The sequence below is a fragment of the Lactuca serriola genome, chromosome 5, assembly GCF_051521515.1.
Source record: "Lactuca serriola cultivar US96UC23 chromosome 5, Lser_US96UC23_V15, whole genome shotgun sequence".
In the NCBI taxonomy this organism is placed as follows: Eukaryota; Viridiplantae; Streptophyta; class Magnoliopsida; order Asterales; family Asteraceae; genus Lactuca; species Lactuca serriola.
In genome coordinates, this window is record NC_136412.1 from 300,902,364 (window position 1) to 300,924,907 (window position 22,544).

The 22,544-nt window shown below is 31.3% G+C and overlaps 2 protein-coding genes and 2 long non-coding RNA genes across 5 annotated transcripts; 1 reads left to right on the plus strand and 3 right to left on the minus strand.

Moving 5' to 3' along the window:
- Positions 1-455: 455 nt before the first annotated feature.
- On the plus strand, positions 456-3,238 carry LOC145054766 (O-fucosyltransferase 10-like). Its single transcript, XM_079003020.1, has 10 exons — positions 456-895; positions 1,149-1,224; positions 1,331-1,398; positions 1,487-1,575; positions 1,690-1,887; positions 1,958-2,162; positions 2,237-2,404; positions 2,484-2,651; positions 2,723-2,910; positions 3,010-3,238. The coding sequence occupies exons 1-10, from the start codon at positions 554-556 to the stop codon at positions 3,176-3,178; spliced, it is 1,671 nt and encodes a 556-aa protein (XP_078859146.1). The 5' UTR covers positions 456-553; the 3' UTR covers positions 3,179-3,238.
- A 506-nt stretch (positions 3,239-3,744) lies between these two features.
- Positions 3,745-9,452, minus strand: LOC145054764 (uncharacterized). 2 transcript variants are annotated; one of them, XM_079003019.1, is made up of 8 exons: positions 9,227-9,452; positions 7,055-9,136; positions 6,844-6,958; positions 6,648-6,736; positions 5,439-5,677; positions 5,258-5,344; positions 5,082-5,181; positions 3,745-5,005 (listed from the first exon to the last, which is right to left on the minus strand). In XM_079003019.1, exons 2-8 carry the CDS (start codon positions 9,050-9,052, stop codon positions 4,136-4,138), a joined length of 3,498 nt encoding a protein of 1,165 aa, XP_078859145.1. In that variant the 5' UTR covers positions 9,053-9,136; positions 9,227-9,452; the 3' UTR covers positions 3,745-4,135. The 2 variants fall into 2 exon arrangements, with proteins under 2 accessions (XP_078859145.1, XP_078859144.1); XM_079003018.1 differs by having other exon boundaries at positions 7,055-9,452.
- Positions 9,453-14,133: 4,681 nt separating this feature from the next.
- LOC145051748 (uncharacterized) lies at positions 14,134-20,637 on the minus strand. The gene is made up of 7 exons (XR_013683808.1): positions 20,597-20,637; positions 19,324-19,391; positions 18,337-18,400; positions 17,557-17,626; positions 17,308-17,378; positions 16,683-16,733; positions 14,134-15,008 (listed from the first exon to the last, which is right to left on the minus strand). It is a non-coding gene; the product is annotated as an uncharacterized LOC145051748 (long non-coding RNA).
- A 395-nt stretch (positions 20,638-21,032) lies between these two features.
- LOC145051749 (uncharacterized) lies at positions 21,033-22,313 on the minus strand. Its single transcript, XR_013683809.1, has 4 exons — positions 22,229-22,313; positions 22,082-22,147; positions 21,780-21,861; positions 21,033-21,096 (listed from the first exon to the last, which is right to left on the minus strand). It is a non-coding gene; the product is annotated as an uncharacterized LOC145051749 (long non-coding RNA).
- Positions 22,314-22,544: the final 231 nt, after the last annotated feature.

Consider the following 22,544-nt stretch of genomic DNA (forward strand, 5'->3'; position numbering starts at 1 on the left):
TATTATGAAATTTCTTATAATTTACATGTTTGTTTATTGTCCGGAAGGTACATAACCACTTGGATATATACTATTATTTGATTAATTACTACATAATTTACATTATAGAATATGAAATTTAGGAATTGTTCAAATCCATTTACACTTGATTTAACAATAGAAAATGGATAAATTTATAATTATAAAAGTATATTTAATTCAATAAATTTGTTATCAAAATTAATAAAAAACTGAGTTTCTAAATAAATCAAATACACAAAAATGAATAAAAAACAAAGAACAAAACAAAAAACATTTGAAGATGACCAATAAGGTCTTTTAGAAGATCCCAATACAGTAAGTATAAATTAAGAGCAGTTAAAAAGTAATTATTAGTTATCGTTCTAAAAAAAACTAAACACTTTGAAAACTATACAAAATAATCGAATTCGTATGAATTTAAGGGTTCAGACGAATTACTCCTTAAAAATGGGATGTACAGAAAAAGACAGGAGAGAAGATCTCACTTTTTCCCCAAACGTCACTACGCCTTGAATCCAAAAAATAATATGCAATGGATGCCACTCCCAATTACTACAGCAGCAGCAGCAGTGGCAAATCTTTGAGCTCACCGCCGTCTCCTCCTACTACTCATTCCACTTCTCGCCGGCGAGGTCGCTCTTACAACTCTCGTCGACGGCGTCCACATCTTTTAAACGGAAAATTTTTCCGGCGACGAATCTTTGGCTACTTGCTTCTACTCCCGTTATTGTTCTTATCGGCTGTGATCACGTTCGTCGGCCCCTTGTCGGCAATGCTATTCCCCAATCCTTTGCCTGGCTCCATTTATCGTAGTCATGAGATCTTCCAGAATCTCCTGACTGACATTCAATCTGACACTTCTTCTGGAATCCAGGTATTATATGGTTTATTATACCATTATTATTCCCAATTTTAAATCCTTTTATCCCCAACCTTTACTGCTACAGTTCTGTAATATCTAAATCTCGAAGAGGAGGCTTTCACATCTTAATTTCTATTGGTTTCTCATCTTTATCCAAGATAGATCTCAGTATTGTCCATTGATTCACCGAATACAGTAATTAATTGTCGGCTACATTACATTATATGCTTGAAGCTGATGGAAAATTTGTATCTTGTTGACTTAGTTGTCAGATGTATGGAGACAAAAAATGAAGTTGACAGAGCAGAAACCTTGCCCTACAACATCTCATCAATATCTTGGTATTTGTACTTCTACTTCAATTCAGTGGTAGTCTCTTCTAATGATTATGTATTTTGCCATCTTCTTTATGTGTACCTATAAACTAATGAAAATCTTTTATCACAGAAACTGGCATACCTGATCAATACTTGGTTGTGGAGGCAAATGGTGGTCTAAATCAACAGCGTTCATCTGTAAGACTAATGAACATCCATTATTCATTAGCTTACTTATTTTATCCTCTAAATATGTTAACATAACAATGAAATCTTTAAATGGCAGATATGTAATGCAGTGGCAGTTGCAGGTCTTTTGAATGCTACACTCCTCATTCCTCTTTTTAATTTTCATAATGTTTGGAGGGATAGCAGGCAAATCCTATTACTTAATGAACATCCATTAATCTTGAAATGCAATAAGGAGTTGTTTTTGGCTTTTTGTTGCTTGAACTTATTGTTCTTTTTATACTCTTTTGTTCTTCACAGTGAGTTTGCAGACATATATGATGAAGACCATTTCATAGCCACCCTTAAAGAATATGTTAATGTAGTTCGTGAGCTCCCAAATGAATTAATGGAAAATTACAATTTTAGTATAAGCAATATACCAAACTTTCGGGTCCCAGCTTGGGCATCTGCCAATTACTACTTAAAACAAGTTTATCCTGTCCTCAAAGAACAGAGGTTGGTTCTTAATATTATTTTAAAATTTGGGTATTTCTTTATTTTTAATCCTGTGAAAAATTCAATTCAGGATTGTTCGAATAGCTCCTTTTGCAAATAGATTGTCTCCAAATCTCCCTCCTCATATTCAATATCTTAGATGTGTTGCTAATTATGAAGCATTGAGATTCTCTAACTCCATCATCACAGTTGCCAAGATGCTAGTCAACAGAATGACTGTTGATAGTTCAAATTCAGGTGGAAATTACGTTTCTATCCACCTTCGGTTTGAAGAGGTATGATACACTATTGTTATCCATTTGTCCTAATGAATCATGTAATAGATACTTATTGATTGCATGTGATTTAGGACATGGTTGCCTTTTCATGTTGTGTATATGATGGAGGGAAATCTGAACAACTTGAAATGGATAAAATACGCCAAAAAGATTGGGGGGATAAATTTAAACGTAAAGATTATATTATAGATCCTGTTCGTAATCGAATCAATGGAAGGTGTCCAATGACACCTTTAGAGGTTAGTTTCAAGAACTCATGAATTTTATAATTTCTTGAATTTTGCTTCATGTTTGAGGATTAATTTCTTTAAAGCATAGGTAGGGATGATGCTAAGGGGTATGGGATTTGCAAACACAACTCCAATTTATTTGGCATCAGGAAAAATATATGAAGCTGATAAAAATGTAGCTCCTTTGAGGAAAATGTTTCCCCTCTTACACACAAAGGAGTTACTTAGTACCCCAGAAGAGCTTGCTTCATTTAAGGTTAGTGTCTTAATACATTAAGCCATGTAACCCCTTAAACTTAGTTTAACTTGTGTAGTTTCTGGATGTAGAATTATTCTTCAAGGATGGCTGCTTTGGACTACATTGTGTGCTTTTTTAGTGAAGTTTTTGTAACAACACAAGGTGGAAATTTCCCACATTTTTTGATGGGTCATAGGAAATTTCATTATGGGCATGCAAAAACCATCATGCCAGATAAGCGCAAGCTTGTTGTTTTGCTCCACAATACAACCATAAGGTAATCCATAAAATGCTGTATGAATAAAAACATATAAGCTTATGATTGATGAATCTTTATCTTCAAGTAAATGCAATACCAAAATTGTTTTTTTGGCAGTTGGGATGAGTTCAAGAAGGAGATGCAAGTAATGCTAGCCGAAAGTGACCACAAGGGTGTTGCGATACCCAATATCAAGAAAATCACAAGAAAAAACTCGTTATATTTAAACCCCTTCCCAGAGTGTCAATGTCTTAAAAAACCAAAATTATTTGAAGAAGAATATTGATGCATTAATGATTGATGTAAGAATGTGAAAAATCCATAAATGAGGTCTAAGGTTGACATATGCATGCATGCATGCTCATACTCATACTCATACTCTGTGATTTACCTTCCCCATGTTGGTAGCGAGACTGGTTGGTGGTTTCAAAGATATCACCATAGATTTGGAGTCATGCCATGATGTGGCTCTTGAAACTATAAGGCTTCAAGTATGAAGATTTTAGTTTTGTGAAGCCACAACATGGATTAAAATTTATCATATATTGAGTTTATGTCATAGATGAGGTTCATTAGACTTGGTGTCATGAGATTGCTTTAAGTTCTCTCTTTTTTTGACCAATAGATTTCTAGGTCTCAAATTTTAGGCTTTGTGTATTATGGGTAAATGTATGAATATGATGGAATATAACAATATATGTAGTGGTTAAAGAATAATGGTTTCTTGCGCATGATTACAAATATATCATTTTATTATGTATTCAATTTTATAAACCAACATAAATCCAATATAGAAAATAATGGCGTGACTAAGGAAAATAAATCTGAAAAGTCAAATACGACAGCCCTTAATATACAAATAAGTAAATTGTATTGGCAACACCAACATTCCCGTTGAAGATAGTTGTAGTTATAAATTTTGTTACATATCAAATAGAATTGGAAAAAAAAATTACTCTGATAAATATGTTGTCCTCAAAAACCCAATCAACCTAATCGTTTATTAACTTTTCTTGATACAACAACAGTGAATGAGTCAACTCGAGTCGACCCACAAAACCAATTACAAACTCAAACCTCATCAGCAGCATCTTGTGTTTATACATTCCATTCCAGGCTCTGTAGCAACTCACGAATGGAATTACTTTTCATGTGATTTGGAAAGATTTTGGTTCCTATTCTTTCCATCATCTTCACATCAATAGGTTATATATAACATAATCAAAAACTTTAATCTGGATTTTCATTTCTCCTTTCCTGTTGAAAATTGAATCAATTCTGCTATATTTGCAGCTGAATTGGGAACAGATGGAAGTGATTCCATTCCAGACAATTGTGGTTTGGGTTCAAGAGAAACGTTTAAGGATATCGCGTCAATTGGAATAGCATCATCGATTCCGTCATCCTGCACATCAGTTAGTTCTTTGCTGGAATCGGAATCCATAGATACAGAAACTGATTCTTTTCCCATGACTTCACATGGGTTAACGGAATTGACACCGCCTGTTTTGGTGATAGACGTCACACTCCCATTCTGCAGAGCAAATCCTTCTACCTTGGAATCGGCATCAGCAATTCCGTTTGTAGTCTCATTGCCACCCCGCACACCTTTTTTCATCGGAATGGCAACAGAAATAGCAAAATTTTCAGTACTCTCTTCACCATTCTGCATAACCGTATCATCACCATCAAGCTGAACATCGGAATCACTAATAACATTTGGTTTTCTTTCAGGAATTGGAAACCGAATATCAACTTTAACAGAACTGATGGAAAGAGTTGCATCGCTAGCATCTTGAGAACCGGAATCCGATGGAGCAATTCTTTGTCTCGACTCTTTAACATCGGGAGAACTTGATTCCGATTTGTCAGCCTTCGGAATGTTGCTTTCCAATTCCAATTCCAATCTTATCTTATGTAACGATGAACCTTTCTCTGGAATTAGCGGTTTCTGCAACATATCTGTTCCAGGAAACACCAACATGTTGATGGACCTCATTTCTTGTCTGTGTGTTTCCTCAAGAGGCTTAAAACCAAAAACATCAGTCCATGTATGCATGTGTTCAGCAATGGCGGGAATAATCAATTTCTCAATATGGAGGGATGAGAGTACCTGAAAAGAAAAGGGTATACAAGTAATTTACACGCACCACACCAGAAGCAAATAAAAAGGTTCTACTTTTTCTTACCGATTCAATAGCAGATAACAACCTCCGACACATCCCTTGGCGTCTATACATATGGCGGGTCCCAATAAATGGCATCTCTGCTAGCTGGGTCCCATGGATCCTTTTATTAAAATTTGAAATTAAGGTAAGAAATTGACAAATTTTATTAAAAATTAAGTAAAGCAACAGAAGCCTACCTGATGGATGCAGCACAAATCATTTCATCACCCCTCTCCAATATAGCTGTAAAGAAGCCACTGTAGTTTAACCTGTTAAAGTTTGATCTACAAAATTTTTTTATAAAGAATTAGGAAATTCAGACATGAAGTTAATGGGTAAAGATTAAAGAAAGTAAGAGGGTATTATGTTGGAACTTACCCACAATTGTAAACAACATTATGAATTAAGTTGATTCCACTTCTCCTGTCAAGAACAGGAACAAAGCACTCATCAATGACTGAAAGAGCAACAGCTAGCTTGGAATTGCATTCCACTCTTTGTGATAACTCCATGGATGAAGCATCTGGTGGAAGATCTGATCGACGAATAAGAGACCATGAGAATCCAGAACCCACTTCATGTTTCGCCCCAAGAAGCTTCTGCAGCTGGCTGTATACCTGCAAAATCAATATTAATTACAATTTACACCACCAAATTAGAAGAGAGAATGTCATAAACAAATAACACAACAAAAAGATAGTTTCTCTCTCTCTCTCTCTCTCTCTCTCTCTCTCTCTCTTTATGTCCCAAGGAAATTGCAACTTTAGATACTTCTTGCGCATTTTCATTGTTATAAATATTGTAACATGTGTACAGTTATGTGCAACTTTTACTGACTTTACTCACTATGTTCCAAGAAAAGAGGTTTTAACTTTTACATATCTAAAATCAAACTAGTTATTTTCAAATATTAAATTGATAAAAAACATATGTTGCAATACACTCCTATAGATTACTCTTGCAATTATGGTTACTCAAACTTTGAGCAATGTAGATGACTTTGAATCTTCACATTAAATCACAAAATTCTATATTTGTGTGTAATCTCTTGCATTCTAAAATACATGAGTGTTACTCTAGAAGTTTAGTGTAGAATGTAATCATTCCCTCAAACTTCTTGTTTAACAATCTTCCTATTTTGGTCTTCCATATTTCTAATCGACACTCCCCAGAGTTACCATATCCCTAAAATATTACCAAAGGCCTAGTCATTAAAATAAATATTTTTCAATGAGTTCTCTTCTCTCTATATGCTTATATACATGCACGAAGGCACAAATCTCTAAACATATAACAATCTAAAAGATAAAGAGATAGGAATGCAGGGTAATGGTGAAATGAGAAAAGGAGAGAATATAAATCATGATCTCTTTGCACACATACTGCACATCAAGCTTAAAGCAAGTGAAAACTAATGATGATGATGATGCCTTTAATTTTTCCCTTTAGAGCTAATATGTAAAATACTAGAATACTAATGCTAATATGCTTAAGAAAGAAACAGAAATAACAACAGCTGCATGATTTTCTATATGCATATGAGATTAAAATCCATTAACTCAGAATAGGAAAGAGAACTTTTAGTACCTCTAGACACTTCTGGCCACAAAATGACAGGTTTGGATCAGTGAGATCAACAGGCTTCTCATTCATCTCCAGGCTGCATGATTCATGATCTGCAACAGCAACATGTTTTAAATTTAGTCCAACCAATAAACATTAAAATCACAATGATTAATGAAACAAGCATATGATCAGATCACAAACAAATAGCAAACATTACATTTTTTCTCACAAAGGCAGCATGCAAGAAGTTGACTTTCAGTTCTAACACCAGCTTCAGTTTCACAGTATTTACACGAGCAATTTGGACAATGCCAATCACCTTGAGGAAGCATCTGAAATCACATGATTCATAACAATGAATTCATAATACACATACAAATAATATATCCATGGGTATAAAGCAATAAAATCACAACTAATATTAATACCTTTATGCCTAAACAGCTCTGGTGAAAGGTGGATGGACAACCATCACAACAAATCAAATCACCACCATCGCCACATAAGCCACATGTGTCATCATTAGGATCATCACCATCAACATCTACAGCATAAAAACCCTTTCTTTCCAACTCTCCTTGTTTATTCCATGCATCAATCTGACACTGCATCAAAGATTTTCCAGATTGTCCAAAAATATTCAGATATGGCTGCTTGAGTTTGCTTCCTGCATGAAGCTCAAACTTCAAAACCGATAAAATTTTACTACAACAGCCACAATGGATTCCATCTTTTGTGATCCACCCTTCTTGCATTACTCGTGTCTTTCTTCTGTTCATATATTCAACTTTCTCACTCATTTCCACTGTTCCAGAATCAATCAACCATGAAAGAATGCTTCGTTTCCCTGAATAGGAAACAAACCTATCATTTTCAGAGCTTTTCCCTTCACTTCTAACCAACAAAACACACCTTCCGAGTTTTCGACTTTTTTGCCCCTGTGGAATTTGAGAATCATATTCACGCCCAAGTCCAACACTTCTCTTTGCAGCAGCCTTCTCTTGTTTGGCTGTTTCCACGTAATAATTATCATTTGAATCATCAGCATCACCATTGTTGTTGCCTTCATCTCTTTTCTTCTTTTTCATTTCTCTTTCAATTTTCTTACGGGTTTGCCTGGTTAGTTTACTAAGTGTTTCAACGGGTAAAGGAGTAAATTCTCCACCAACTTGTGAGTGATCTTTCTGTTCTTCTTTTTGAAGTGCCTCATAAGCTTTGATTATAGACCAATAAGCAGTTCCTGTTGGATTGATGTAGACAGCATCAAGGTAGTCTCTGTTCCTTCTTGGTCTATAATCAATAGTCCAACCAGCACCAAGAAGCATACTTCTAATCTTCTCTCTCAATAATTGCTTTTCAGTGCCACTTCCACGTTTAACCTTGCTTTCCTTCCCTTTAACTGGAGTAACTTTTTTGGTTTGTGGGGTTATTCTTTTTTCAATTTTAACCATTTTTTCAGCAGATGGTTTTATTGGTAATGATGTATCACTATCATCTAAAACTGGTTTTTCCAAATCCAAATCAACTTCACGTTTCACTTGATTCTTGAATGAAACTGGTTTCTCGGGATGCCTTGAAGCAGAGTGCAATGAAGATGACTCCATAGCTGCTTTTTTCCTATTAGAACCTTCCCAATGATCATGGCTTTTATGGGATATGTTCTGTTGTTTCTTTTTGTAAACTACTGGCCTAGATTCTTTCCACTCTTCAACTTCTGGATGATGATTATAACTTTGATGTGGAACACTCATCTGCTTATGTTTTTTTACCATCACCTTTAGAACACCATTTTTCCCTTGCAACCTGATAGGTTCATCAGAAACTTCTCTATAATGAAGGGGTAAATGGGATTTATCGTCCTCCATCTTGTATCCACTTTTGATGCCATGAATAGGCCTACTACTATTTCCACCCAAAATGGCATTCCTTTTATCATGAAGGAATTCCCTTCTCTTATCATCGATTAACCTACTACTACCACTTGCAGAATTCTTTAGATCCCCACTTTGCCAATGTAACTTCAACCCATGTCTATGATCGTTAAGATCCTTCCTATTCATCCTCTCAAGGAATCCATTATACTCATCAAACTCATGCATATTTATCCCATTATTTACCCTTTTCTCAATCTCTGATTCTCTATTTCCCATAAAACCCCTATTACTAAAAGATGAACCATTGTGAAAATTATCAAGTTTTTGGCGGTAAGGCTCTGTGAACTCATCACTGGACTCGGAATCACTCCTAATCGCTCTTGGCCTTTTTTTCTCTTTTGCCGAGTAATATAGCTTCCTTGATGACGAATCGCTAAACCCTTGAACTCCGCCAACACCATCTGCTACCTTCTTTTTGATAATCAAGCATCCAGAAGAGCTTTTTTTCTTTACCACGTCTATCGAATGGACAGATCTCCCCACCTCTTTCATGTCACCAAAGATAAATAACAGATGCCCTCAATTCTATCAAATCCGACATAACAGAAACACCGGCAATCAACGATACTTACAGATCTAGGCTCGCCAAATTGAAATAACACAACAAATCAAGATCAACGGCCTTGAAAACGAAAAGGCATGTGAAAAGAATATAGGTTTTCTTACCAGGAATTAAGTAAGAATAAGCAAAGTTTCCCAGCGGAAAAAATGTCGATTAAGGGAATTTGATCAGGGATAACCCAAATTTCAATCCAAGGACTTGGATTTGCGTGTGTCGGAAGAATACTACTAGTGTGTATCTGGGGGTCTTGTAAGTTGTAATGATGCAATCTATAGCATGGATCGGATACCTGTAACATTAGCAGGCAAAACCCTTTTCCTCCATTGTATCCGGTCGAATTATGTAAATTAAAATTCTTTTTAACTTTTTTTTTTCTTAGAAGGATAATGAATTTATTAGGATAATTATTTTTTAGTTTGTTTATATTTTGATAATTTATTATTTTTTGCATATATATATATATATATATATATATATATATATATATATATATGTAATGAATTTTTTGAAAGAATATAAAAGTTACAACATGTTATAATGGTAATATCTAACACTTTCAACAAATTCGTTACATATATTTATACAAAAAAAAAGTTATTCAAATATGAACAAAACGAAAAAGTAATTACTAATAAGTCAATTTTTTTTTTATTTTATCTCCTAATTTTGATTAAGTATAAAATTTAACCCAAATGATAAATATTTTTAAAACCATAATATTTTGGTAAATATCATTTTAAAATATTTTCAAGGAAGTTTGCTCCGGTCTTGACTTGTTTTTTTTTTCTATAACAAATTGAACATACTTTGCAAATATACAAATCTCGAGTGTTCTGTCTGACACAACTATAGATGTGAACAGCTGATGTGATGTGGATGGTGACTGTCATATTTATTGTCGAGTTGGTATGCACACACGTATTCCCAATTTTTGCACGTGTACATAGTAAATTTTAATTTTTATATTTAATATCTTAAATAATAAAATTATGAAATGACGATATGTGTTTTTATCGGTTAAATCAGGAGTTTTTATTTATTTAATTTTTTATACCAACGTAGTCTATTTTAAAAATATATTTACCACATTGGCGTGGTTCTAAAAATATTACCATTTATGTTAAATTTTATATCAAATCAAAATTAAAATGTAAAATAAAAAAGAAGGGAAATTGACTTATCATGATAATTATTTTTTTCGTTTTGTTTACATTTGGGTAATTTTTTTTATACAACTGGTCATAGTGATCATATGTGAACACTTCTAATAAGTTTGTTACCTAGATGTGTAAAAAAATAAAAAAATTACTTAAATAGGAACAAAATGAATAGATAGTTACCCTGATAAGTTAATTTCTTGTTTTTATTAATATAAATAAGTATAATGACTTAATAGAATAAAATATATATTTTTTATTTTGTATGTATTTAGTTATCGATTTTTTTCATAATTAACTATTTAATTTGTTTTTTGTATACATTCGTTCTTTATAACTGACTGCCCCGGTTAAGCCAAAAAAAAAAAATTAAGTTAATAAGGTAATATAATTTTCAGTTTGTATACATTTAGTCCTTAATATTTTTAGCTTATTTTCTATTTTATGTTTTTCTTTATTCTTGTCTACATTTTAGAATCAATAACTACTAATTTGATGCTATAAAGCCTAATTTCTATAGCCACAAGCATTGGAAGTTGCAAACATCAAATATTACAACCAAGCAACATGCCATTTCAAAGTGGCTTCTTCATTTTAGATCAACTAAATCTTTTTTTTTTCCTGTAATTACACTTTTTATTGTCCCGACTATACATTGGAATCTTAAAGTCATATTTGTTATACTTTTAAGTGTGATTTCTAGGTCTATAACCTTTTCACAACTAATTCATTGGGTTCAAAAAACATATATGTATCTATTTAACATCTCGAATATTCAAATTTAAAAGTGTTAAAAGTACATATCCCTTAAGAATAGTATTTAAGAATAGTATGTCCCCGAAATCACTTGTAGTATAAGAAAACAAGGTAATAAATATATCATCATTTATTCTTTGCTCTCTCAAGTAAGGTTTTGTTTATAAGAATGTTTCCATTTTACCTATAAGCAACCCTTGAATAATTAGAACACACGTTGATGATTAAATCTTCATCAGGAAGGACCTCGTATATCATAAATCCATGAGTAAATAACATGTACCATGATGTCGGTGTTACATCAAGCATATATCGTAAACATGTGGCCTAAAATATTGTTTAACGTTGTTCTGAAAAATAATCTAAGACTTTATGGACGTAAACTATAGTTCCTACTTGGTTCACTTGTCCACCAAAACTCTTGTTATTATGGTATTGTAAAACAAAATAAAGAAAAGTAACATTAACAAGGAAAAATGGTTTATGGTATTTTTCGTAGGTCACACCTGTGAAATATCCAAAAATGACTTGTGCAAATACCACAAACAGATAATTTGTGTAAATACGACAAACATATAATTTCACATGCATGGCTTGCGAAATTACCAAAATCCGCCTACGAAAATATTGGAAACAAGTAAAGGTACGACCTACAAAAATAATATAATTTATCAATGAAATTATTCATGTTTGAATTTCAAAATTAATATGTTGCTAGAAACCTATTTTAGACACTTCAAATATGGATAAACACTTATTTTCACAGAAAATATTTGGAAAGATGGATTTTTGCTATTTTTTAGTGTTTAATTGTCAAATCTATACAATTTACAATCTATACGAATATAAAAAAAAGAAACTTAATACATTCGACCCATTATACTTGTTTTTTTTTTTTCAATATGAGGAATTTGCTATGCTAGGAAATGATTTTCTAACATGTACCCTAAAAGAACACATAAGAAACATTAAGTAAACTATTAATTATGGGAATATTACCATAATTGGGAATATTACCATAATAAAATGTGAAATTAATTAATTATAGAAAATATTCTTTGTAATTAATATATTTCACATTTAATTATAGTAATATTTCCTATGATTAGTATATATATATATATATATATATATATATATATATATATATATATATATATATATATATATATATATATATATATATGGGCTTAGGGAATATGTGGCTATTAGGTATCTATCATTATATATAGAACTCTCAAAACTACGTAGTTTTAATTAAAACATATCTAAATTAGTTAACATGTTTACACTAATTTCTATCCTAAAACGGCGCATATGTATTTTTTCGCTGCACAAAGAACCCTAAAACAAAAACGGCAACACTAAAACATATGATCGATGTGTTCGCAATAGTGGTGGAATTAAAAAAGAAAATGAGCTTCGTGATCAGTTCATCAATAAATGCTTTGGGATGTGTTTCTCATGATTAGGATAAAACGGTTTATGCAAGTTATATTAAATTTAGAAAATGTTTGATTACTTTGTGTGGTCGAAACACAATTCATGATTTTTTACTGTGAAAAAAGTATGTGATTGAGTACTTTGATTTAAGAATTCAATTGTTTTGGTGGATCATTTTTAAAAACTGATGAAAACGATTATAAAGATGATTATTTTTATTTAAAACTATGTAGTTTTGAAATGTTCTACACCTAATATTAGATACATAACAGCCGCATATTCACTTATTTATATATAGGGCTTAGGGAATATGTGGCTATTAGATATCTATCCTTATATATAGAACTCTCAAAACTACGCAGTTTTAATTAAAACATATATAAATTAGTTAACATGTTTACACTAATTTCTATCCTAAAACGGCGCATATGTATTTTTTCGCTGCACAAAGAACCCTAAAACAAAAACGGCAACACTAAAACATATGATCGATGTGTTCGCAATAGTGGTGGAATTAAAAAAGAAAATGAGCTTCGTGATCAGTTCATCAATAAATGCTTTGGGATGTGTTTCTCATGATTAGGATAAAACGGTTTATGCAAGTTATATTAACTTTAGAAAATGTTTGATTACTTTGTGTGGTCGAAACACAATTCATGATTTTTTACTGTGAAAAAAGTATGTGATTGAGTACTTTGATTTAAGAATTCAATTGTTTTGGTGGATATTTTTAAAAACTGATGAAAACGATTATAAAGATGATTATTTTTATTTAAAACTACGTAGTTTTGAAAGGTTCTACACCTAATATTAGATACATAACAGCCGCATATTCACTTTTATATATATATATATATATATATATATAATATATATATATATATATATATATATATATATATATATATATATATATATATGTGTGTGTGTGTGTTTTTAAATACATACCAGAAAATCCCTGTTATATGAAATCAAAAGTCGAAAAATGGGATTTTTAGCTAAGGCCCATTGACCCATTTCGTAGTCCATCATGTCCATTTCATAGGCCTTCTGCACTTCTTTTAAAAATTGGTAAATGGTGATTACATTTGGAAAAAAAGTAAATTTTTGTTTAGAAAAAAAATTATATTTTTTCTTAAATTATTAATCTGTGTTATATGGATCAAATACTAATGGAATCAATGCAATCCAAATCCAAATGAAGTGTTATTATCGTTGGACACCTTGTACAAGGACAACCCATGGACAACATGGTTTTGAAGCTTGGAGGTGAAACAGCTAGCCACCCTCCCTACTCCAAAAGACACAACCATTAATTAATTTCAGGAAATTAAAAGAACGTGCTACTTCTTCATCTAGCTTGTCTAAACCAGACACCCAAAGCAAAAACATTGATATAATCACTGAATTAATTAGATGGACGCTAACAATGTATATATGTTAACTACGAATTGGATTTGTCAACGTTTATGTGGCTAACGAGATCAGGAGTTGTTGGAAATATGCCCTTCAACCAACAGGTTGAAGGTTGAAGTTCATGTTTTTTTTTCAAATTTGTTGGTACCCTGGATCTTAAGCAATGTACTTTATTTGTTACATATTGGCATATTGCTATTATTGGTAAAGATATCTGGAGTATGTTGCAATAACGAGTAACGAATTGTAATTATGTTGCTATTATGGGTTACACGTCGCTAATTCGCTATTGTGGGTAAAAAATAAAGTATATTACCTATATTTATAAAAAGAATGAAGTATGTGTCCAAAAAAATAAATGAAGAATAATAACTTTGTCATGATAGAGTAACAATCATATAAGAAGAGATCTTGGAAGCTCCAATGAAGACAAACTTCTTTGAAGAAAGTTATTCACAAGAAATACATTTGTGTCTTCTGATGATCTGAAGCAAAAAAAATGACATGAATTTTCTTTGGATTTTAACATGGAAATGCAGAAGACGGGGGACAAAATGGTCATGTTCAGATATTTAACATATGTATTATAAAGTTGACGACCCGTGGACCAAAAATGTTATGAAACCATGAAATGAGTACCAAATTTTCAAAGAATATTCTTGTTTCGAGAATTTTTTTTTAGGGATTGGTGAATAGTTACGCTCTTTAAACGTATATGACAGAGAATTTTAAAGAAAAGTGATGAATGTTGTTGGGTGAAGAAGACATTGGCAAAATGGTCATTTTAATAAATTTTGGGCCTAAACCATATTTTCAAAAAGATTCTATTTTTAAGGATTTAGGGTTTAGTTATATTCCTTCAACATATATGACAATTGTTTTTAAGGATAGACATATAATTCTGTTGAAATGTCATCATGCTCCTTGGCAATGGAAATGAAAGAGATGAAGATGAAAAGTACTTAAAGTGTTATGAAGTAAGGACCAAAATTGCAAAAAGATTCCCTTTTGGGCCTAAACCACCAATCTAACAATAAGGACATGTTGTTTAACTGTAGCAAGAAACTCCTGGACTCCACTCCACTAGAATAGGAAAGAGAAGGGAATGCTAGACCTGAAATCAAGTAGATCACATTTAAAAAAATCATCATATCATAAATATAAATAAAAGATGTGGGTTTCTAAATAAATTCAATGTAAAGTAACATGAACTCATGATTAAGTAACAAACTACTATCTGTTCTAATTAAAAAAAAAAGCTATAATGCTATAATTGGTAACCACTAACCAAAAACAAACAAGGTTAGTTTTTTTTAAGTACAATGACTAGATAGGAAAAATAATAAAATTACAATGTCTTAACAATGAAAGTGGAATTAGGGTAAATTATTCCAATTAAAAAAAATGGTCAGTGGATGGAGAATGTTTAAGTTAACAGCTTCTTGTTTAATAAATTTGGTGGAAATCTCATGTTTCAAAACAAAAAGGTTATCGACCTTTTCACCCATCACTCCTACTTTCCAGCCAAAATTGATTTTTTCGGACATATTTACCCTTGGTGATCAACAACATTATATTAGTATAGTGGCCATTACTTCCAGGAATCAATATACGTTTTTCCAAAAAAAAAAAATCATGGATTTACAGTAACAAAAGTTCTAGTTTCTCCACGTTTGATTAGAGCTTGTAGCTACAAAAATATGAGGAAGCTATATATACAGCTGATGGATATGTCCTTTTTTGGGAACTATAAGAGTGAATATGATCAAAAAGTATAAACAAATGGAATGAAATAGATTTAAATAAAGAAGATAAATTTGTATGTATGTATGTATGTTGTTTTTCACCTTGGTTGCTTGCTTCTGAAACAGAATGAACCCTAATTAATGAATGTCCCCTGTCAGGATTTTGTTACTATTTGTATAGCCAATGGTGATCTATGAGCATATTATTAACGAATCATGATTTCAAAATATTTTGGAATTAGGTGCATCAGTGTAGATAGCTGGGGATGCGGAGGGCATTTTTGTCTTTTACTCAAACAGAAAGATCAAGAGTCAGTTCCCATCCCACCTTCCACCTTTTTGGTTGGGATATAAAATAGAAATTTGTTTTCATCATGGGATGTATGTATATACTTCATTTCAGGAACATCCACACACTTTACTTCTAAAACAAGAGGAATAGCATACATCAATATTGGTTTAAATGCAAGAAATAGCAATCTACTTTTATTGATTTGTGTATTACAGCATTTCCAATTATAGCATTGTACTATGAAAAATCTGCATAGAGTTTTCATAATATAATGCCCTTATAAGAAAAAAGTTGAAAATTACAAGTGGAATTCTCTTCCTTCTTCAAGATACATCTAGTCATTCTTCTTTTTTTATGGCAGGAGTAATGTTACTAATTGAGAATTGATTGATTGGCCCAATCACCATTAAAGAAAGAGTCCTATATGTTTTGTCCGGAAGGCCCAATAAAGGGTAAAACAGGAAAATAGCTTAAGTCAGTCAGGATAGAAAGATGAATAAATAAAGGATTTGATTGTGTTAATCAATTCCTTTAAACCCTAATTTATGTTTCACAAAAATATTGTAGCAACAAACATCATCTGGCGATGGTTGTTACTTCTTTAAAAAGCAAATAAAAGAACCATGTTGAGAGACAAAATCTGGCTGTAGGGGCGAATAAATAAATAACTTTTAAAACGATAAAATTTAAACTGTGTGTAACTTTCATACAATATAATTAGGTAAAAAACTTACAGATTATTAATCTTTACCTTAACATTTGGTAGTTGAACATCTCATGCAATTTGAACTTATGTAGTACCCTGTATGTAGGATTGAAATTTATAATTAGTTTCTTTGTAATCTTATATTCAATAGACCGATTTCAATTCAAAAAATTAAATAATAAAGACAAGGAGTTTTCTAAATGAATTACAGCAAGAAGCTCTAAACATTCTTTTCCTGAAGATAATAAATAAGCACAAGTTATAGGAACAGAGGGTTATTTCTGGAAATACACAAACAGGGTCATAGAAATAAACATACATACTCTAATTTCATAAATAAAAAATAATTATATAAACATCAAACATACATACTCTAATTTCATAAACATTTAAAACAATTTTGGGGGGGATCATTTTTAGAGGAAAAGGGTGAAACATATCAACTACTCATGTCTTATAATCTTCTCTTTTTAAACTAACTTCAATCAGAGTTTTTATAAAGCGGACTACATAGATGCATACTCCAATTGAACCCAAGATTCGATATGCTATATAAAACTTTTAGGCATTTAGCTATTTCTAAAATATAAACCACAATCCTTCCCTTTTTATTTTTATATTAAATAATGAAAAAAGAGTAGTTACATATGTTAAATAACTAAAAAATTACCTCCTCATGTCTGTTAGTTGGATGACTACAAGCCAGACTTTCCAACATATGTGCCAGTGCCACATCAACACCTTCCAAGAAAAGCATACCTCAAGTGTCCGAAGAGGGTAATAATGTAATTTCAAACAATTCAGAGAATTATATCAATAACTCATTTAAAACTTACTCTCCTATATGGAAATGAACATGATCTCGAACATGTTGTTCTTTTAAAAACAAAAATAAAACATTTCTATTAGCATGTTTTACCTAACAATTTCATATAATTATGGATCACAGTAGAGCACAATAGGTCTCAATTCCACCATTTCAAGTTATCCTACATGAATGAAAATACAGTAACTAAGTCAAAAAGAAACACCAGTTTTGTCAAGATGTAATTAAGTACAATATTGTCAAAATGTGTGTGTGTGTATATATATATATATAGCGGAAGGATCAATAGAAAATGCATCAACCTAAAAAACCCCCTAGAAATGCATAAAAAATACTTTGAGATGTCTATTTTTTAACTTTACAGGGCTAAAAATCGCAGTAAAAAAATTCAATTTTTTTTTTCAGCAAATTTGAACGAAAAGTTGGGATTTTTAGCCGTGTAAAGTCAAAAAAAAAGATTACATATCTCAAAGTATTTTTTTATGCATTTCTAGGACATAATTTCAAGACTTCCACCAGCAACATTTGTAAGAAAAGGAATAAGTTCCACTTAAGATAAGAAAATATTTAATTTTGGTAGAGTTGAAAAGAAAAAAAGCATAAGTGAATAAGATTAGAAACCATTGGTGTCCCAGTTCTTTAACATAATACAACAACAAACATCATATGATTTGTAGTTTACAAGTTGGAATTCTCTTCCTTCTTCAAGATGCATCATCTATTTTAGTCATTCTTCTTTTTTTTATGGCAGGAGTAATGATACTAATTGAGAATCAATTGGCCCAAATACCATTAAAGCAAGAGTCCTATATTTTTTGTCTAGAAGGCCCAATAAAGGGTAAAACAGATAAACTTATACATCAACATTTATACCTCAACATTGTAACATGTGATGAATGTTGTGAACAACTGATGCATTTTGAACTTGTGTAGTAGCCTGTAGGGTTGAAGTGTATAATTAGTTTCTTGGTAATCTTATATTCAAAAAACCAATTTCAATTAAAAAATTAAACAATAAAGACAAAGAGTTTATTTTATGGTGGACTACAACAAGCTCTAAACATTCTTATGGGGCTAAATGTAATAAAACTTCATCTTTTCCTGAAGATAATAAATAAACACAAGTTTTAGGAACAGAGGGGTATTTCTGGAAATACACAAACAGGGTCATAGACTCATAGCTATAGCTACCTGTACACCTGCATATCGTTTCAATGAGACTAAAAGTGTATCTTTAAACAATAACAAAAAAATAAACTAAATAAATAAGTACATAAAAGACATGAGGGGCTTTATAGTGTCAAGGGTGATTCCGGGGGGGGGGGGGGGGGGGGCATCTTTTTTTCTTTTTATTTATCATAAGTTCTTTATATAGTTTCTAAAACCTTTTCTTGTTGCGGAGTATTAAATAAAATTCGTTAAAGGAAATGATATCCATCATGTGCATGGTTGATAGAAAATGGAAAGGGTTTCAATCCCACATTTTAGTTATTTTCTTTCTACCATTTTACCGATTATAGTGATTACATTACACAATTATAGATAGTTATATTACCTTGATCCCTTAAGTTGTTGCTTGTGCTTTAATTACCTACTAATGACCAACACAATTGCACTTGGCATATGTGTTTTCAAATTCATTAAGTTAAAGATTTGAATTTGTTAAACAATACTTATATTTTGTTAAATCTATCATAAGACCCCAACTCTCCAATTTTCAAAAAGGAAAATGATATTGGCCTTTAAACATCATAGTAATATAAAAGCCTGCACAACCCATAACCTTTTAATTTTCAAAGAGACTATTAAACAATGAAAAAACAGTACTTATATTTTGTTAAACAATGAAAAACAAATTACCTCATCACGAGTTTTATCACAGTAGGCATTCATCAATTTTTTTTTTGCTTGATGTGCTTCATTCCATACTACAAATGCAACAAAGTTCTTGCATTAGCTTTGATTGATGACTACAAGCCCCAATTTCCAACATATGTTTCATTGCCACTTCTAGGAAACGCAAACCACTTGGATCCGAAGAGGGTAATAACGTAATTTCAACCAATTTGACATATTACATCAAACTTTAATAACACATTTACAACTAACTTCCTGTCATATATGAAAATGGGTATAAAACACACAAACCTAGAAACAAGACTATAATACACTTTTGGTCCCTGATCATAGCTAATTTATGAAGGCAAATCACCCAACACCCTATTTGAGATTCAATGGAACTAAAACTGTACCTTTAAACAATAACTAAAAAAACTAAATTAGAACATATAAAGCATGAAGGGCTTTATAGTGTTAAGGGTAAAAGCATACACTTTGATTCTCAAGGGTATCGTCTTTTCTTTTTCTCCACCATATAAGTTCTTTATTCGGTTTCTTAAACCTTTTCTTGTTGCAAAGTAATGAATGAAATTTTTTCAAAGGAATTGGAATCCATCATCTATATGGTTGACAGCAAATGAAAAGGATTTAGATTCCATTCGTTTGTTGTTTCTTATTTAGTTTGCAAATCTATCAGAAAAAATAAAATGAAAATTATGTTAAATGACCAAAACACCCTTTAGTGATTTTCTTTATATGAAATGATAGAGTTGCTATTTACAGAAATAAAATTGTTTTCTTTTTCAGATAATTAAAGAGTTACTATTTACAGATAGTTATACTATTATATGGCCTTAAAATAAAATTGTTTATTTTTTCAGAAAGAACCTCATCCACATCCTCTTTGTTGAGTAAAAGGCCAAAAGCGATTTCACTGCTTAATTAGGTGAATTTTTAGAATATAATGTCCTAATAAGCAAAAATAAAATAAAAAATGAAAGTGCAATGGTATAAATGGGTAGATTATTCAAAGTATAATGTGACAACAAGACAAACAAAATTGGAAGTAGAATGCTATCTATAATTGGGTAGAGTTTTCAAAGCATAATGAATGCCCTAATAAGGAAAAAGATGAAAGTGGTACACTTCTGCTTAGTTAAAATTTATAAGATATGGAATACTTTATGGCATGTGCCAAATATCATAAAGGAATAATTGTAATATTGTCTAGTTAAAATTATAGAGTTGCATTTTCTACTGTTTAAAATCATTAATTTCTACGAAAAGACTTTACCATTTCGATCAACTTCTTTCTGCTTCTCCTTAATCTGCACCTTTAACAAATCAGAATATTAGAAAGATAAACTGATATGAACATGCATGAAAAGGGAAAATTAGGTAAGTTCAATCCCCCTGTGTAACTTGTGATATAGAGCATACATTACAAAATAGGAACATTACCATAAATAGTGAAGAGCCTTTGTACTTGATCACCGATCCTCTCTGTGGCATATTGATTAAGTTAGATGAATTTAGTCCTAAAAATAACTTACACTTTAAGAAAATATATGACATAAGGAAACTTGTCTTTTATTTAGTTAAATACTAATCTGTCACACATAGGAGATGCATCCTTGCCTGAAAGATAATAGCAGACAAATTATATTCTTTATAAAGTATAGAAAACCAAAATACATATATTTATCATAATTTTTTTTGTAAATAGTTACCTTTAAGCAATGCTTCCCTCTTGGCATTAAACAGTCTTTTCTTTCAGACCACCAGATGACTTCACTGCAATAACCACACACCTAACTGAGCATCAATAAGCCCAACTGAAACTTTTGACAAAATACTAACTGATTTTGAAATTAAGAAAGTCAAAAATTTGGGATTATGTTATTGACTGAAATTTTTGCAGATTTTTTCATCATTGTAGAAAAAGACAGACCCTTTGTGATACTTAGGAACAGTTACCAACAATACATTTGGTAAATGTTAAAAGTACAGAATCTGAAAATACATTCTCAAACAACCAACACGAAAAACATTATCAAATGATCAACAAAATCACAGTTAGAGACAGAGAAAATCAGAAAATTGTTCTCATTCATAACAAGTTATATATCTATAAGTGGGTAGATTATTCAAAGTATAATGTCATTATAAGAAAAAAAATTGGAAGTACAGTGCTAAAATTGGCTAGAGTTTTTAAAGAATAATGCCCTAATAAGAAAAAGATATGAAAGTACAATGCTATAATTGGGTAGACATCTAAAAGTAAAAGGACATAATAAAAAAGATAGTTAAAAGTACAATGCTATAATTGGGTAAATTTTCAAAGTTCAATGTCTTAATAAGAAAAACCTGAAAGGACAATACTGGAATACAAAGAAAATTGAAACTAGAATGCTATAAAACACAAAAGAATGGAAGAAGGTTGTTATTTATTGCAATTAGCCCTAAAAATAACTTACACTTTAAGAAAATCCAGGGGAGAAAGGAGATGGCCAAGTTTGTCTTTTATTTTGGTGTTATACATAGGAGATGCATTCTTGCCTGAAAGATAATATCACACAGATTATATTCCTTAAAGTATTGAAGAAAGCTTTGTAAATTGTTACCTTTAAGTTATTAGCACCATTAAAACAATAATCAAAATGGCAGAAATCATGAAAGATTGATTGACTCATGTTATTGGAGATGTTTAATAAAACAAGACAGAGTTAGCGAAAAGCGGAACACTAAATTGTGATTCAACAAAAGGGCTTGAAGTTACCTGAATAATAAGTTCTGAAAATGATACAACATCCTTATTTGATATTCATTGGAACTAAGAGTGTACCTTTAAACATCAACAGAAAAACTAAATAAGAACATAAAAATCATCAAGTGTTTTAATAGTGTTAAGGGTAAAAACATACACCTTGATTCTCAGGTGCATCTTTTTTTTTTCCACCATAACTTCTTTATTTAGTTTCTAAAACCTTTTCTTGTTGCAGAGTAACAAATGGAATCTGTCAAAGGAATTGGAATTATGAATAATAGCAAGTAAAGGAAACTTGTGGTGCATAGAATATTTTTAAAATGAATGGAATTTGTCAAAGGAATTGGAATCTGTCATGTGCATGGTTGACAGGAAATGGAAAGGATTAGATTCCATTCATTTGTTGTTTTATGTTTAATTTGCAAATCTATCAAAAGAATTGAAGTAAAAAAGTGAGAACTATGTTAAAAGACCA